The following is a 16,181-nucleotide window of genomic DNA, read 5'->3' on the forward strand; positions in this document are numbered from 1 at the left end:
ACAAAGTAAATATTACTTAAACAAATTCAGTTGCTTTATTTCGAAAAGCTGAATGGTTTGCTGAAGAGTCAAATTCTTACATTTAGAACTTTTAGTTGCTAAACATCTACAAGTAAATAAATCGTAATAATATTCCAGTGGAATGGCAAAATTCAAATCGATAGGAATCTTAAAATAATTGTGAAGCGCCCGGGTTTGGGCAATGAAACTTACACTAGACAACACGTAAAAATAAACAACCGCAAAAAAATACTTCAATTCGCCAATACACTCGGATGCGGCGTTGTCGGCGGTTTGGGAAAAATGTTGTCGCTTAATTTTTCCAGAAAATTAAAACCTTTTCGCGCCTTGACCTATGGGTATTATCGATGGAAACTTTGAAACAAAACTTAGCGTCGCGAACGCTTGGTGGGTGGTTCAAGAAAGTTCTCCTCCTCGATCTCCATGCCATCGAGCTTCATCAGCCTCTTGGCCTTTTGCAGCATGGGCGCATCCCGCAGCCAGCTGCTCTGCAAGACGTCATCGATTGAGGGTCGCCTCTCGGGATCCACAATGAGCATTTGGTTGATCAGCAGCTTGGCGCGTTGCGAGACACCCTTCCAAGAAGGGTGTCCGTACGCGAATCTGCCCCTCTTTATTTGCTGTGCCGCCGGGGTTCCATACTCGTCTGAAAAGGGCAGAGTGCCACTCAGGCTGCAAGATATGAATATTTTTCTATTTCATCTTAGTATGAGAATAACATATTGGCTTACCAAGTAAAGAGCACCACTCCCAAGCTCCAAATATCTACTTTTTTGGTGTAGGCTTCTCGGCCGCCGGTTATCAGCACCTCGGGGGCCACGTAGAGCGGAGTGCCACAAAGCGTCCGCATAACCGAGTCCTTCTGAACAAATTTACTCAGCCCGAAATCGGAAACCTTAAGCAGGGTCTCCTCGTCATTGGTCACAAAGCGTCCGTACTCCTTGAAGAGCATTATCAGGACTGGCGGGAGGAGGGTGAACAGAAAAGTGCTAAACTGTTGAAGCAAAAGCAGTAGAACGGATTTAATGTAATAGCGTTTTTCATTCTTCAATTAGTGTGACACTTAAAACTCAACAAGGGGGAAAGCCATGATCGAGTATCGTGACTACTAGATACCATTTACTCAGCTAATGGAAGTGCTATTGTAAGCAGACTTTGAATGCCTTCTCTTCCAGTAAGAAGCAACTTTAAACATAATACTCCGACTTTAACCATTCTTGGCACGTAGATGGTTATTGATAAGCTAAAATACGAATACTTTAAGCATGTTGGCTGCAAGCAGAATCTTAATCTGAAAGAAGAGCCTGCTCTCCTACTTCCTTAGATCTTTACGTTCATATGTAAGCAGTGATCCTGATGAAGAATATATATCCCTTATAGGGTCGGAAATGCATTCTTAAACCCATAACATACTTTTTAACGAATAATAAGTTAAATGGTAATTATTATCTTTTTCCTAGTAGAGTTCTATGATATGCAAATTTTTCCATTTTTCTTTGTGCATATCTCAAAACTATGACCATATGTCTCGATGTTGGCATAATATGCTAATTGTATAAATAATTAATTGAGCTTCCATTTTTACGTGGGTCACCGCGGCAATTTGCACCGTGTCACGTAAATGCCTGAGCCAATCGAATGAACAGAAATTATTTCCACTTTGCAAATGGGCGAAAAGGGAAGCAATTATCACATCTAAAGGGTGCAAGGAACAACATTGCCCAATTCGTATTCTATTAAGACAAGTGATAAGGCACTGGGCTGGACCCGTAAATATCTTTATACTATTACGATATATATACAAAGTCTCGCTTCGGTTTCATCAGAAGTGCCGCTGGTTATTGTGCAGCAGAGTGTCAAGATCGGGGTTATTCACTCCATTCGCTGAGCAAACCCAATTAAACAAAGCCGAATTGCGTTTCAAGCGGCGTGCACTTCACTGGCCCACAAACGATTACTCATGTCGACCAAATTAATTAAAGCCCATTTCCATTATCGTTAGCAAGCGGAAGTATATCTCCACCATATTAAAGGCTGTTCTACAAAGTTACTTTAGGCTTCCCATTTCACATTGACCGAATTGATGGTACTGCGTTCTATTTGAAACGCAAGATTGTAAGTTTCGACATACTATTGTCATTGTGTTGTGGACATATGGGGGCTTTGATAACCTCTGTACTTGGGTCCACTTTGAGACGTTCTATTTCTTGCTGGGAATGATAACTAATAGGCTGTAAAACTATTTAACGGGCTAATTTGCAGTTTTTACATTTTATATACTCTTATTGAGTTTAGTAATAAATTTAGAGAATGCAGTTAATCATATTGTTATATAGAATATAAAAACATATGTTTACAGTGTCGTCGTTGCTTTGATCTACTTTTAGTAGTTTGTATTCGTAAACTGCGTTTCAATCAGCGGTTTGCATCAGACGATTAGCATTGATAAGGCATAATGAAAGTGAGACCGGCACATATCAAGTTACGACTGTAAGAACGATTTTTTAATGCATATGGCTATCAATACAACTAACACCGCTTTTGTTTAGACAATTATATGATATACATATACATACATATATACAAACGGCAGACTAACTGAAGCCAATATGGAGCGCACTATCTATGTACATGTCATAATGCATTAAATTAGTGAGTGATGATAACTACCAAATGAGAGAAGCTAACCCTAGCAATACTCAGTTTAAAGTCCCTGTAGCAGCCAAGGCTGAAGAGGCACGAGTTTCCAGTCCGAGGGCAAAATGGGGGTCTTTCTTTTCCCTGCCAACATACCAAGTATCATATCGACCGGACGGACAGGTGTGACGCGATAAGAAAACTGCATTTTCCGGGTGTCGCACTGCGAAAATGGCCCTTTGCCCGTCTCGCCATCCCAAACGAAGCGTGGCGAACAGCATCTTTTGTTTACGTTTCCACTCGGTCTCGCTCTAAAAAGGTCAAGGCCGTTTCACAAGGAAAACTAGCAGCTGTCTGTGAAAGGGTGAAAAGCAATTTCAGCCACTGCGGCGGGGCCAACTAACTGGGGCAGCGAGAGCAGAGCGCATAAATGACATTTTATCAAATCGCATATACGCACCGTGTTCACGAACTCGGCGATGTTGGATGAAATCAAGTAATTGCCCTCGCACCAGTCGACGGGCGAGCTTCCGGGCCTCAGGTGCTCCCAGGCCATGGAGTAGATGTCCAGCAGCCCGCCGCCCCCCATCCCGCCCATTTTGAGTTCACTCGAGGGAGGCCCGACCGCAGAGATCACAGCTGACTTGGGGAGGTGGTTCCGCTCGTTCTACCCAGGCACTTTGTATTTGTATCTTTTTTTTCTTTGTCGCCTTTCTTTGCAATCTTAGACCAGCTGCAATAGTGCACTTTGCATAATAGCACGGTGTGCAAGCACTTGCGTGTCTTTGTTAATTGCCTTCCGTCGCGCGGCTCTTTACGGCCCATGTATTGCGAAGTTATGTAAGGAAATATTTCGTTCTTGGTGGCTCAGGCAATGGAATCTACGACGTTTGAGGCGCTGCCGACTCGCACTAGGAACGCACTATTCAAAAAAAAGCCAGCGCGCAACGGGCGACGCGATAATAATAAACAAAAATACCCACTGTGTGGCCGCGCGCAGGGGAACTGTAAATGTTTGTCGTGGTGGGAAATCCCCTAAAAAATACCGTTTGACTTGGCGGACAAATCACAACAATACCGTTAGGGAATGTATAATAATAATGTACACATGTATGTATAATGTAGAGCATTTAAATTTGTATAAATACTCAAAGACCTACTACCCATTATGGGTTTTTAATTAAGCTAAGCCTTTCATTTCTAAAGCTAATACAGCTCAAGCCCTACAGTTGTATTAAGAAATGTATATTTATATATGTGTGTATATTATTTTCCTTACTTTGACCAATAAATAAATGACGTACTATGATCTTTGATAGTTAAGCGGCAGTCCACGTAGTGGCGATGAGCACCAAGAGTGCCCAATTCGAAAATGGAAGCTGTTGCAGCCGCTGTAGCAAAATATGTAAAATTTTAATTTTCTTTTAATCGTCCCAAATGAGTTCAGAGGTGCATTTGTTTAATAAAAATGTTAGGTGAAACGGAAATGTTATTCAAGTATACCTTTTACGAGCACATAAAACTGATATTTATGGGAATAAAGGAATTAACTTTGTTCAATAAGTCGATAAAATTTTAAATACCAGAGTAACCAGCTTGCAAATATTATTAATATTAATGTGTACTAATATCGATAGCTCGATTTGCGCTCACATCGATTTTTTTTTACTTTTGCCGGGCACGTTGCTCTTACTTCGCCGCTTAGCCATTTCTTGGTTGTTTTCCGGAGTCTTGAGTGAACGACCATGTTCCCGCAACGCAGCTCAGAGGTGTACCGCACTCCGGTGACCCACCAGCCTCCGCCGGCACTGGAGCTGGCCGGTAACCTGGAGTATCCGAACCTCAACGTTGCGGACCTGAACGCGCGAATGGAGAACCTTTCCCCGCGTCTGCACGACTGCTGGGACAGCATTGCCATGAATGACCACAACCACTTGGCCCTGGCCACCAACCGACGCGAAGGTCGCCACTGGTGGGGCATGTTCTTCGGCTATGGACGCGAACAGATGCACCACATGACCGTGGACACGGCGGACTTCAAACTGCAGGCGGATCACACGGTGAACATTGTACGCTATGCCGAGAATGATGTTCTGCTAGTGGCCCTTGGGGATACGCGACTCCAGGCCTGGTCCACATATTCCAAGGTGCGAGATCCTCAGTCGCCCTATTGCCTCTTCCTCGTAGGCGAGTCTTGCGCGCATCCCACGCCCATCAGCCAACTGTGCGTGTTCAAAGCGGATCCCCGCAAGGCCGTTTCGGGCTCAGCGGATAGCACCCTTAATGTATGTATGACAATAGAGTGAAGAAATAGAAAATATCCAACGGAATCCTTCTTGCAGGTCTGGGATCTCTCGGGCGCCGATCTGGTGAGCTCCTACAGATCGCGCTCTTCGCACACCGACAAGTTGACTGCCCTCACCACACCCTCGGCTTCGGCCGACAAGTTTGTGACCTGTGATCGAGGCGGATGTGCCCGCCTTTGGGATGTCAGGGCAGCGGCTCCTTCATCCACGTGCCTTTATGCAGATTCCAGCCACTTGCTGAGCTTCACTAGTGCCGCCTGGGCCTCTGCCACGGAGCTTCAGGGTGACAATAACATTTACCTCGGGGACTACGACGGCAAGGTTCATACTTTGGACATCCGAGTGCCGCGGAAACTGGCGGAAACCAGGAAATACTTCGACAAGGGCCATGTCGCCCAGTTAATAATCAATGGGTACGAGTTTTGGCGAATCAGTGGAGATTATCTTTAACACACATATTTTCAGGCCCTATCTGGCTGCCATGAGCAATTTGCCCGCCTCCGTGAAAGTGGCTAATGTGCAAGCGGGCCATGAGTTCATCTACACGCACCAAGATACCCATTCTCGGCTTACAGATGCCGTTTGGACCGATGATAGCACCCTCATCACCATCGGACATGGTCGCAAAATGGTGACGCATACGATTAAATAATTTTGCTGGAGGCCCTGTGATTTCCTTTAGAATTTGGTGCATTTATTTTTTTAACCACTTAAGTTTCTATTATACACACCAAACTTGGTTCTTGACCGAGGTGCTACGACTTTAGTTTGTACCACACTATTATATTTAACTATATATAAATGTATATAAGTAGACGAACCAATTCATTCGTTGCGACATTGCAAGGAAGAGGCAATTTATTTTGAATCCTATAAATGAGCGTACAAAGTAAATATTACTTAAACAAATTCAGTTGCTTTATTTCGAAAAGCTGAATGGTTTGCTGAAGAGTCAAATTCTTACATTTAGAACTTTTAGTTGCTAAACATCTACAAGTAAATAAATCGTAATAATATTCCAGTGGAATGGCAAAATTCAAATCGATAGGAATCTTAAAATAATTGTGAAGCGCCCGGGTTTGGGCAATGAAACTTACACTAGACAACACGTAAAAATAAACAACCGCAAAAAAATACTTCAATTCGCCAATACACTCGGATGCGGCGTTGTCGGCGGTTTGGGAAAAATGTTGTCGCTTAATTTTTCCAGAAAATTAAAACCTTTTCGCGCCTTGACCTATGGGTATTATCGATGGAAACTTTGAAACAAAACTTAGCGTCGCGAACGCTTGGTGGGTGGTTCAAGAAAGTTCTCCTCCTCGATCTCCATGCCATCGAGCTTCATCAGCCTCTTGGCCTTTTGCAGCATGGGCGCATCCCGCAGCCAGCTGCTCTGCAAGACGTCATCGATTGAGGGTCGCCTCTCGGGATCCACAATGAGCATTTGGTTGATCAGCAGCTTGGCGCGTTGCGAGACACCCTTCCAAGAAGGGTGTCCGTACGCGAATCTGCCCCTCTTTATTTGCTGTGCCGCCGGGGTTCCATACTCGTCTGAAAAGGGCAGAGTGCCACTCAGGCTGCAAGATATGAATATTTTTCTATTTCATCTTAGTATGAGAATAACATATTGGCTTACCAAGTAAAGAGCACCACTCCCAAGCTCCAAATATCTACTTTTTTGGTGTAGGCTTCTCGGCCGCCGGTTATCAGCACCTCGGGGGCCACGTAGAGCGGAGTGCCACAAAGCGTCCGCATAACCGAGTCCTTCTGAACAAATTTACTCAGCCCGAAATCGGAAACCTTAAGCAGGGTCTCCTCGTCATTGGTCTCCAGCAAAACATTGTCTGGTTTTAGGTCACGATGGGTGATGCCTGAAAGTGAAAAAACTGTTTAGGGGAAAGTTCGATTGCTCTGTTTGCAATAGTCCTACTAGTAAATTTGTTAAGGTGGAGGAATGCTTTGCCTTTTAATTGAAATCAAGAGAGCTTTCAATGCTCATGATGACTTACTTATTTTCACAAAAAAAATGAACGAACAAAAATAAATATAATTAGTTTTACCCCTATCGTGTAGGTACTTGACAGCATGGCACATTTGGTAAAAGTAAAGCTTCGAGGTGTCCTCGCTGAGAAGTTTGTTGGTGATGATCCGGTTAAGAAGGTCACCGCCACGCATAAATTCCAGCACCATATACACGGAATCCGGCTTGTCCACGATGTCGTGCATGCGGACCACGCATGGATGGGAAAGATTCTTCATAATCTTGGCTTCGTTGAGCACCCGATCGGGATCACTAAAATTGGTGCTGGGTCGCGCACCAGAGAGCATGTTTTTCTTAACAATTTTCATGGCAAACTGCTGGCAGGTGCGGGTGTCATAGACCAGACGCACCAGTCCATAAGCCCCCGATCCCAGCTTGCGATTTACATAATACGTATTGTTAATCTCCTCGGGAAGGCCGATAGACTCGTTCGGGCTGAGATCCTTGAATACAAAGGCTACAAAGAAAGGCAGGTGCAATACATCAAATTACTTGCGAGTCCTTGTCGATATCTGTACCTGTTTGTCAATCTTACCTTTGTACGTTGGGTGGGACAGAGAAATTACGTCGTCATTCTTTAGAATTCGCATCCTGTTTGTGCCAATTTTTTCATTATTCACAAACGTCCCATTGCGTGAGAGATCCTGAAAAATGGGTGAGCAAAGGCAATGGTTACATCGGAAATTTAAAAAAAAAAAGCATCTGAGTTCTTTGTAAGTGGATATTCAGTATTTCAGTTATTTTTTTTTAGATAATCGCAACCAAATACAATTTAAATTTGAGTTCTAAGTTAGTTTTATCTGGCTAACTTGCGGGTTGTCATAAGGTTTTGTTAGTTTACTGTATCCTTTTACAACATTTTCTCCGAACGCCAACTTATTTTCCAATATGGTTTTGTAACCTCGACCTACCTGAATATAAACTGGGTTGGTAAGCTCGCAATTTGCCCGTTTTATGATAAAATGCACTTTGGAAATGCGCGTCAGGATTTTCTCGGGCAAATCGTTTAGCGTGAGTATTAAATCGTTGGCCTCTCCGCGTCCTGCGGTGAACTCGTCATTGTTAAGATCTGTAATTAGTACAGCATAGGATGCCCATTAATACATGCAGTGCACACGCAATAAAGACACAAAACAGGTGGAAATTCGGTTACCAACAGAAAAGGACGAATGCGTATAAAGAATTCGGTATTTTGAACTCGTACCCAGCGATTTGATCTTAATATTCTTGCCATACAAGCGGCCCCAGACAATCTTCTCCATCGGCTGGCTCTCCACTTGCGTCCAGATATTGGAGGCCTGGCTTTGGGTTCCCTGGGTTCCTTGTGTGTCGCGTGCCATGGTTATTCCGAATTTCCGCAACCCCGTAATCACGGATTCCTGCTATTCCGCAATTCGAACTGAAAAGCCCGTTAGGTTTCGCTGGAACTGCGCAAAATCGGAAGGTCCAGTTACTCCAGTACTACCACAGGTAGAAATGAACACATACACGCAGAGGGTAAAGTTCGGTAAAGCTAAAAATTGTATATTCAGTTTTGAAGCTCAGATCGTTTCCTTTGCCCTATTCAATTACATCGAGCCTTTCGCGTAGCTCTGGCAAATAGTTATTTAAAGTTTCTCAGACGAAAACAACGAAAACTAACAATAATCACGACATTGAATAGATGTGAACTGCGCGAGGGACTCACAAGTTCTGCGGCTGTGTGTGTGAGAGTTGCCGCCTTCCAGGGATGGAGTGGTTATCAGCGTCAGTGTTGGCAAGAGACGCGAATGCCATTTAAGGATTTTTACCAACTAATTATTTCTTAATTGTATTTTTTTAGACATTATTGTCAAAAGAGATGTGACACATCTAAAAAGAGTTTATTAATTACCACAGTGATAATTATATAAAAAGGAACATTTGTTTAGAAGCGAAATTACAAAGTATAGGAAACAGATTTATGAAATTTAATCTCTTTGAAAATGAACAGTCATCCCTGGTTGACCTCTAATTAGCTGTGACCGTGCTTGTAAATCCCTGAATGCAAAACAAAGTTCATATTCATGTTTTCATTCTATTTCGATGCTTATAAATGTAACTTAAGTTTCTACAAACTTTTTTTTAATAAAATACACTTATTAATAAAGTTCATTTGGCTTAGAATTACATTGCAAATTCTTTAGCGATTTTCCTGTCCCTATTTTCTAGCTAACTTGGCATACACTTAGTTTTAACCAACACTAAGATGCAGCCCTAAATTGCGGCGTCGTTTGAAAGAAACTGTAAACTAGTACTAATACCAGCGCAAAACCAGAAATAGACAAAATACAATCAACAAAAGTGTTTCAAAACTGTTGAATTGGGAACGCAGCTATCGTTGAAAGTGAATCTGCTTAATTGATGTGTTTTTAAAAATTCATTAAAACCACTAGCCTCCGGGAATCAAAATTTCCTTTGCTGTGCGCTTACGTTGGCCCTGATTTCTCCACTTCCCTGAAAGGATGACCCTGCCCCGCTTGGAAACTCCGCTCAGGCGGTCCGCGGTGGGCAGTTACCAAGAGGGGGTGTCCCGCATGCTAACCCCCCTTAACGACGACGAGGCGGAAAGGCGGGAAGCTCGCCGTCGCACGCTCCTGCAGCAGCAGCACCGCCCAAGCACTCTGGAGTCCATCGAGGACAATGAGACGATCAGAAACTGCCTGGAGATCTACAATGGCAACAAGCTGAGCAAGGACAACGCTTGGAATTTGATGCTCATCGATTCGCTGGCTAATCTGCTGGATCACCATCACAAGCGCATGAGCAACTTCAAGGTGAGTTTTGTGCACATTAAGTTCATGTAGAAATCATAATCGCTTCTTCCCTAGATGGCAGGTTCCTCTTTAGAAGCCTCTTCCAAGGTGTACGGTCTGCGTGTGGACTCCATATACCTGGATGCCATGCGCATTTCAGCTGGCTTGAGTGCTCGAACTCTTACGGATAAGCAACTCAACGCGGCCGAGGATGATGATGGCCTCCAAGGTGAGCAGGCGACTGGCGAGGGACAGGATTCAGAGCAACAGGCTACCAAGGAAGCAGCGCCCAAGCCCAAACGGCAAAAGAAGCCGATATCTACAGTGACCAAAAACAGAGATACGTTAAACAGCCGACTGGATACGGCTCCCTTGCAGGATCCTGTGTTTGGCAAGCTAAACTCCACTGTGGGCTCTATAAATGCTTCGAATCGTCTCATGCACAACATTCTTCCTAGTTTCGACTCGGAATTGCGCTTGCGCACCACCTACAATTTCTGGAACAGCGAAGAGTCCACCGTGGAAGTCCAGGACCACACAACGCTTAATGCAGAAATAGAACAATGGCCAGCCGAATCACTTATGAACACCAATCTCATGCGCAAACTACTGCCACATGCTGAGAGATCAAATCTGCGTCCGCTGCACACGGGCTACATCATCACAAGTGCTCCTAACCCCAAGGCGGCCAACGAAAAGGCAACGCAGGCAGTGCAGGATGAAGATCCCGACGAGGGTCTGGATAATGCCGATGATATGTGTGTAAATGAGATTTCCATGGCCTTTGACATTAATGCCGAGTGTGAGCCCATGCCGGACTTTGATGGACCACCGCCTCTGGTTCTGGAGGTGGACTCCAATGAGCTGGAGGAGCTCACTACCGAGGAGCAAACGGTGATCAATAATTGTCGCCGGCTACGCAAGCAGACAGAGTTTATCGAGGATTTGCGACCCGTAGACGGAAATTCTAAGCTAGAGTACTCCTACAGGCCGATGGATCAAATTTCCCAGTTTTGGGCCGGTCCCTCGCACTGGAAGTTCAAGCGCACTCGCCCGCGCAGCACTTTCTCGCAGGCCAATGGCCAGGTGGACACCCAGCCTATTCGCAGTCAACGACCCAAGAAGTCAGCGCTTCTGAGCGCCAACCGAAGAGCCAAGGCTGTGGATTACGGCAATGTGACGGAAAACTTTTTTCAACAGCTGGACACCACAATAAGGCAGCGCAGGGTGAATTTCCAAAAGAAGTGGGATCCCCGAAAGCTGATATTACCCACCAAGTTTGATTTGGACCCAGATCTTTTCTTCAAATACGACTCCGCTCCCAGCATAAGGTTGTCGAAACGCGTTGGTGAACCTGATTCGGATGAGGGCGGAGATCTTGGCATCGATATGGATGCGGATATGCATCACGATGATGACAATGACCAGGAGCTATTCAACAACGAACATTTTACGGATGCTGTTCCCGCCAACGTGAGCGTTATTGCGGCGATTGCCGCGGAGCATGCGGCCGAGGCAAGCATGATGGACGTGGACGCGGGGGAGATGGGCCTCACCCAAATGAACGCCACTTGCAATAACACTGTCTTCGAGATTGGCACAGAGTTCGAGGGTGCTCCATCGCAGGTTAGATATTACAATAAAATCATATATATATACATATATAATATAAATCATATAAAATAATTTACGTACAGGTTGCCAAAGTGATTGTTCCATTCGCGAAGAGAGCCAAGGTGATAGACATGAAGAATCTGAAAAAGTCCTGCAACTCCCTAATACAGAAGCAACTACTAAACGCTGTGCCAGAAGAGACGATACCATCGCATCCAAAGAAAAAGAACGAACACTATTCAAAGGGAGTTGCGAGTTTTCAGCAGGTGTATCACAAGCTGCCCAATCTATTGACTACCAAAATGGCAGACTCGCTGTCCCCGTCGGTGGCTTTCTATGCGGTTCTGCATTTGGCCAACGATTTGAAACTGCGGCTAATTCCTCAAGAAGATTTAGAGGACTTTCAAATTCGTCAGGTAGTGGATTAAATACCTTTACTGAGTTTGCAATTCATAGTTTTAGTTGCCCCTGAATGCTGTTACATTTCTTTCGCACGGCTACACAATAATCTCCTAATTGTATTTTTAACTTTGTAACCCCAAATCGTATCAGTATTCTCAAACAAATACCCTCACCCCAGTCGAATCGGATTTTTATTTACAAACGAAGCATTGTTCTGATTTAAACACTAGTTTATAGACAATAAAATAGAAAACTTCTGAAAGTCTTTCATTGTTTTAATCGGGTGTTTTCTTCTTTAATAGGTAAACGTTTTTTTTTTTGGCACACAGCGACTTAAATCTGTTATAAGTAGACGTCTATTTTTTATTCGTATTTGTGTTGCCTTGGATATGTTTTTAATGTATGCAAAGTAAACGCCACACATATTCTTGTGTGCCTACTTTTTTCCATAGAAAAGAATTAAAACTTTTGCATTAGTTTTGGCTGTTTATGTTCTGCCGGTCTCAGACAGAAGCAAAAGTAGTTAACATTGTTTTTCGTTTCTGTTGCTCTTTCATTTGCATACTTGTGTTGGTGCAAACTGACAGAAATAGTTTCATGCTCCAGAATGAGTAACGGGTATCAGATAGTCGAGGGGCTCGACTATGGCGTTCTCTTTTGATAAGCTCATCGATTTGCATACTCATCACATTTCATTTGGGCAAAAATGAATTTTTATATAAATCATTAATTTGAAACAAAAATGGTAAAATGTTGCTTGTTTTCTATTCAAGAATTTGCCAATTGTTACTTTTCAGGTGCGATAAAATTACAATGCTTACAGTGTAACATGGAGAAAAACGGAATGGAAATCCTTAGTCGTTTTTAGTTGCAAGTGGTTTTTGTCGCCTCCTGAAGAGGATTTTCCTTCAGCATTGGTGTATGTGGGACACATATTTGTTGGGTGTTGGGTGCCGGTGTGTTTGTGTTTGTTGGAAAACTTCGTTGTTTACAGAGCTCTTTTAGGCGACGCTTGCGTGTGTGTGTGTAATTGCATATTATTTGCATAAATATTTGCCAAGTATACTAAGTAACGTTGGGCGTCTGCTGATTACACTCTGTACATATGCGAGACGAAAACAAGAACATTGACAAGCAGATCATTCGAAAACGTTTCCAAAAAACTTTTGACATTAGCGAATGACACCGAACAAAGTTGTCATCTTAAAACTTGATTCTAATCTGCATATTTCAACACGCGTAAATCAGAAATTGACGGGTTTATATTATTACCATTTTTGCTTTTGAACTTAAATTATTTATAAGTTAAGCTTCTGGGAAATTTAGTTTTGTTGCGCTTTTTATGTTCTCATAGTTCTAACTAGTTTTTGTGAAAAAGTTTCCCCTGATTACATGCTTCCCTTGATTTCATGGGAAATCCGAAAATTCAAAATTCCATTTCATTAGCAGAAATTGTTGTTAAATAATTTGAGAGCATGTATCTTGAACATAATGACTTCTCGCAGTGAAAATATTAAACATGTAGTAAACATATTAAGCTAACCCGTTGCCGCCCACAAAAATTGTACCCTCGTAAAGTGCATTTTCATGTTAAATGTTCAATGCCTGCATAAAATTAACAAAAATAATGTTTCATGTACGGATTTATAACCATTTTAGGCAACCCACATTCCACAACATTACAGTTGAAAAGTTAATTATCAAAACAAACACCAACAAAGAGTTCCACCTGGTGGAAATGGGCGCTTTGGAGGATGGGGCAACAGAGTTAATGGCGATGACTGTCATCACAACAGGTGGGAGGCCAATTGCGGCGGATGGTTTGTGTGTGGCCGTGAGGATTCTCCTGCCCATTTCCCTGATGCCATCGTCATCAGAGTTTTTGTTTCTTGTTTGGCTTTGGTTTTGGTTTAATTTTCTTGCATTTGTTGCCTAATTCCATTATGGGCAGCAGTTGGTTTCCTGGCTTTCCAAGTTGATAATTCCAGGAAGTGTTGGTAGATTCATGGGTTTCATGCGGAAAAAGTTTTGTCTAGTGATTTTAGAAAGTTGGATCATAATATAGATTCTTTCTGTTAATGGGGAAAAGTGGAAGGGTAGGCATCTATAACGTAAAAAACTGAAAGCTTTATCAATGGTAAGCCCACCCAACACAGGTAAGAATACACAGTTTTAAGTTTTTACTCCATCTGAGTTATTTATTTGTTGCATAGATCGAGTAAAATATGTTTGCTTTTATTATGCCTGCTCTTTTATTTACATTCATGATATTACACACATTTAAAGGTATATATGCGTATATACTGATATATATCGCGGTAAACGGTTTTCACAATTTTTAGTGGAAAATTGCACTCAGCTGGTTATGGCAGCTGCTGGCTCATCAAAAAGTATATTTTCTTCATAATAAATATTTTAGTTGTTAAACAATAATTTCAATGATGGTGTAAATTAAATATACAAAAGTGTTCTAACCACAATCAGCTTTATGCTCGTTTGCTTTTGTAATTCTTTTCTCCTTTTATTAAAATACATCAATAAAATTTTAATAGACAATGCTCATCGTATATATATATATATAGTCGTATGATATAATAGTTGATATACATATATGTATTTATAAGTTTTAGCACACATAATATAACAAGTGTTACAGTAGTACAGCTTCCGGGGGCCTCTATGTTTTTCAAACATTTCCATCGTAACGTTAAATCGAAATTCGCTTACTAGTTTAGAAATCAAGAAGATTTTCATTAATAGAACAATAAGTTGTATGGCATTCTACCGTTGTCATAACAAATTGGCGCTAATTTTTAAAAGATTTTATCATTTATTTTATATACATTGAGTCTAAGCGTTTTTTGGGCATTCAAATAGTTTCAAAGTTGCATAATTGAACATGTTAGGAATAGGGAGACTTTACTGTTTTGAGAGTTGGCTATTGATACAAATTCAAAAGTATTGAACAAAAGACAAAATGAAATATAAAATATAAGCCATTGGAAAATAATCCACGTCAATATAGGTTTTACCTTGTTTTACCTGCGCATTGTTAAAGATTGCAAAAGAATATTTTTATAAGTTTTCGTTTGCTTGAATATTTGCTGAAAACCAAAAGTAAAACTAAGTGGTTAATTATATGTGTGCATGTATAATATATATATTCATAGTGTGTATTTCTAGCCCATGCGATCTCAAAATGCTTAATCAATAATGCCTTATCCAACGCGGGCCTTATATGTTTTCTGTATCTTATTGACCGTGTAGCTTGTTGACGATTTCTATCAATTGTTGCCAATCTCCTGCTGATCCTTCACATGGCGGATTATAATAGTTTAGTTCTGTGCCTTGGGTGGGGTTGATGAGGTTTCCTCGGGAGTGTGCTATATTTGCAGAAGAACTACTTTTGTTTGGGCACATAAAATTATCTGATATTCATTCCTACCTTTTGCTCTGAAGGGGCTTTTCCAGTGCTCCTTCCCCACCGCAAGCGCATCGGCTTACGGACTTCCCTTTGGAACTCCGATGCATCGTTATTCAGATCCGCATCAGCATCCTCGTCGTTGGCATAGCTGGCCACGTTCTCGGGCATTTCGTACTGCTGCTGGAGGGCCACGAGCATTCGGCGCATTTTGTCCGAGTTCAAAAGCGAGTTGTACCACTGCGATCGTTCAATCTAGCAAGTAGAATAGACACGAATTAAAATGGGGGCCAGATCTTTAGATTTTATTATTTGAGATTGCTGAATAATTTAATCAACTTTTCTTTGTACTTCAGATATCTTAAAAGGTGCTTAAAAGTATGCAACTGAATGCTGTACAGGTTTCATTAAAAAGCTAATACACCTTAATAATGTTGTATTACAATACAAATTCGATTATTACTTGTTCATTGTCCCCGTTGTTTGCCTCAAACTGAGGAACACTCCGTCCCCAGCGAAGACGCTGAGGCTTTCGCACCACTCGCTCGTAAAGTCCGTCGTAGTCGGCACCCAGGTCGGAATCTGACTCGGAAACCAACTGCTGCTGCTGCTGCTGGCCGTTGAGGGTGAGTTCCCGCTCCAGGAGGTCATCATAGGCGGTCCTTCTCATCTGCGGCAGATTGGGATCCCGCCTGCCGAATCGCAAACGCAGGGAGGGCGACCTGATGGGCTTCTGGTTGACGTCGCCGAACCAACGCTTCTCCACAATACTGTTCAGCATGTCCGGATCACTGCGTCCGAACCGGAGGCGCAGCGATGGCGAACGCTGGGCCTTGCGCTCCACCTGGTGGTTGGGAAACACGACGGGTCCGGCGTACTCGCGCTGCAGCAGATTATCATACAGATTGCTCAGGGGAGTGCCTACAAAAAAGTCTTTTGAGAATTGCTTCTTGGGCGGAGGCTGC

At 42.6% G+C, this 16,181-nt stretch overlaps 4 protein-coding genes across 7 annotated transcripts in view; 2 read left to right on the top strand and 2 right to left on the bottom strand.

The window, feature by feature from the left end:
- Window positions 1-12: 12 nt before the first annotated feature.
- LOC122612602 (ovarian-specific serine/threonine-protein kinase Lok) lies at window positions 13-8,713 on the bottom strand. Of its 4 annotated transcripts, none has more exons than XM_043786332.1 (7): window positions 8,159-8,713; window positions 7,917-8,074; window positions 7,541-7,649; window positions 7,025-7,462; window positions 6,780-6,835; window positions 753-931; window positions 13-693 (listed from the first exon to the last, which is right to left on the bottom strand). In XM_043786332.1, the coding sequence occupies exons 1-7, from the start codon at window positions 8,343-8,345 to the stop codon at window positions 390-392; spliced, it is 1,431 nt and encodes a 476-aa protein (XP_043642267.1). In that variant the 5' UTR covers window positions 8,346-8,713; the 3' UTR covers window positions 13-389. The 4 variants fall into 4 exon arrangements, with proteins under 4 accessions (XP_043642267.1, XP_043642268.1, XP_043642266.1 ...); XM_043786333.1 differs by lacking the exons at window positions 13-693; window positions 753-931 and adding an exon at window positions 5,861-6,541 and having other exon boundaries at window positions 6,601-6,835; window positions 8,159-8,432; window positions 8,494-8,712; XM_043786331.1 differs by lacking the exons at window positions 13-693; window positions 753-931 and adding an exon at window positions 5,861-6,541 and having other exon boundaries at window positions 6,601-6,835; window positions 8,159-8,712.
- On the top strand, window positions 4,325-5,724 carry LOC122612603 (protein valois). Its single transcript, XM_043786335.1, has 3 exons — window positions 4,325-4,943; window positions 5,001-5,377; window positions 5,430-5,724. Exons 1-3 carry the CDS (start codon window positions 4,404-4,406, stop codon window positions 5,614-5,616), a joined length of 1,104 nt encoding a protein of 367 aa, XP_043642270.1. The 5' UTR covers window positions 4,325-4,403; the 3' UTR covers window positions 5,617-5,724.
- Window positions 8,714-9,254: 541 nt separating the features above from the next.
- Window positions 9,255-12,057, top strand: LOC122613038 (condensin complex subunit 2). Its single transcript, XM_043787001.1, has 3 exons — window positions 9,255-9,800; window positions 9,855-11,405; window positions 11,477-12,057. The coding sequence occupies exons 1-3, from the start codon at window positions 9,489-9,491 to the stop codon at window positions 11,819-11,821; spliced, it is 2,208 nt and encodes a 735-aa protein (XP_043642936.1). The 5' UTR covers window positions 9,255-9,488; the 3' UTR covers window positions 11,822-12,057.
- Window positions 12,058-14,012: 1,955 nt separating this feature from the next.
- Window positions 14,013-16,181, bottom strand: part of LOC122613622 (short neuropeptide F) — a 30,457-nt gene continuing 28,288 nt past the window's right edge. Inside the window, exons 3-5 of the mRNA XM_043787867.1 lie at window positions 15,680-16,137; window positions 15,241-15,471; window positions 14,013-15,178 (exon numbers count right to left, since the gene is read on the bottom strand). Of these exons, the coding sequence (XP_043643802.1) occupies window positions 15,131-15,178; window positions 15,241-15,471; window positions 15,680-16,137 (737 nt within the window). The 3' untranslated portion in view covers window positions 14,013-15,130. The remainder of the gene's footprint in view (window positions 15,179-15,240; window positions 15,472-15,679; window positions 16,138-16,181) is intronic.

Source organism: Drosophila teissieri, chromosome 2R, assembly GCF_016746235.2.
Source record: "Drosophila teissieri strain GT53w chromosome 2R, Prin_Dtei_1.1, whole genome shotgun sequence".
Lineage (NCBI taxonomy): Eukaryota > Metazoa > Arthropoda > Insecta > Diptera > Drosophilidae > Drosophila > Drosophila teissieri.

Bases quoted from the DNA above. Each gene is read 5' to 3' on its own strand.
- LOC122612603 (XM_043786335.1), top strand. From the start codon at position 4,404: ATGTTCCCGCAACGCAGCTCAGAGGTGTACCGCACTCCGGTGACCCAC. The intron at 4,944-5,000 runs GTATGTATGACA...TCCTTCTTGCAG, and splicing joins CAGCGGATAGCACCCTTAAT to GTCTGGGATCTCTCGGGCGC. The intron at 5,378-5,429 runs GTACGAGTTTTG...ACATATTTTCAG, and splicing joins GCCCAGTTAATAATCAATGG to GCCCTATCTGGCTGCCATGA.
- LOC122613038 (XM_043787001.1), top strand. From the start codon at position 9,489: ATGACCCTGCCCCGCTTGGAAACTCCGCTCAGGCGGTCCGCGGTGGGC. The intron at 9,801-9,854 runs GTGAGTTTTGTG...CTTCTTCCCTAG, and splicing joins AGCGCATGAGCAACTTCAAG to ATGGCAGGTTCCTCTTTAGA. The intron at 11,406-11,476 runs GTTAGATATTAC...ATTTACGTACAG, and splicing joins TCGAGGGTGCTCCATCGCAG to GTTGCCAAAGTGATTGTTCC.
- LOC122612602 (XM_043786332.1), bottom strand. From the start codon at position 8,345: ATGGCACGCGACACACAAGGAACCCAGGGAACCCAAAGCCAGGCCTCC. The intron at 6,836-7,024 runs GTAAAACTAATT...TTTCACTTTCAG, and splicing joins CAAGTACCTACACGATAGGG to GCATCACCCATCGTGACCTA. The intron at 932-6,779 runs GAGACCCTGCTT...ACCAATGACGAG, and splicing joins TGCTGGAGACCAATGACGAG to GAGACCCTGCTTAAGGTTTC.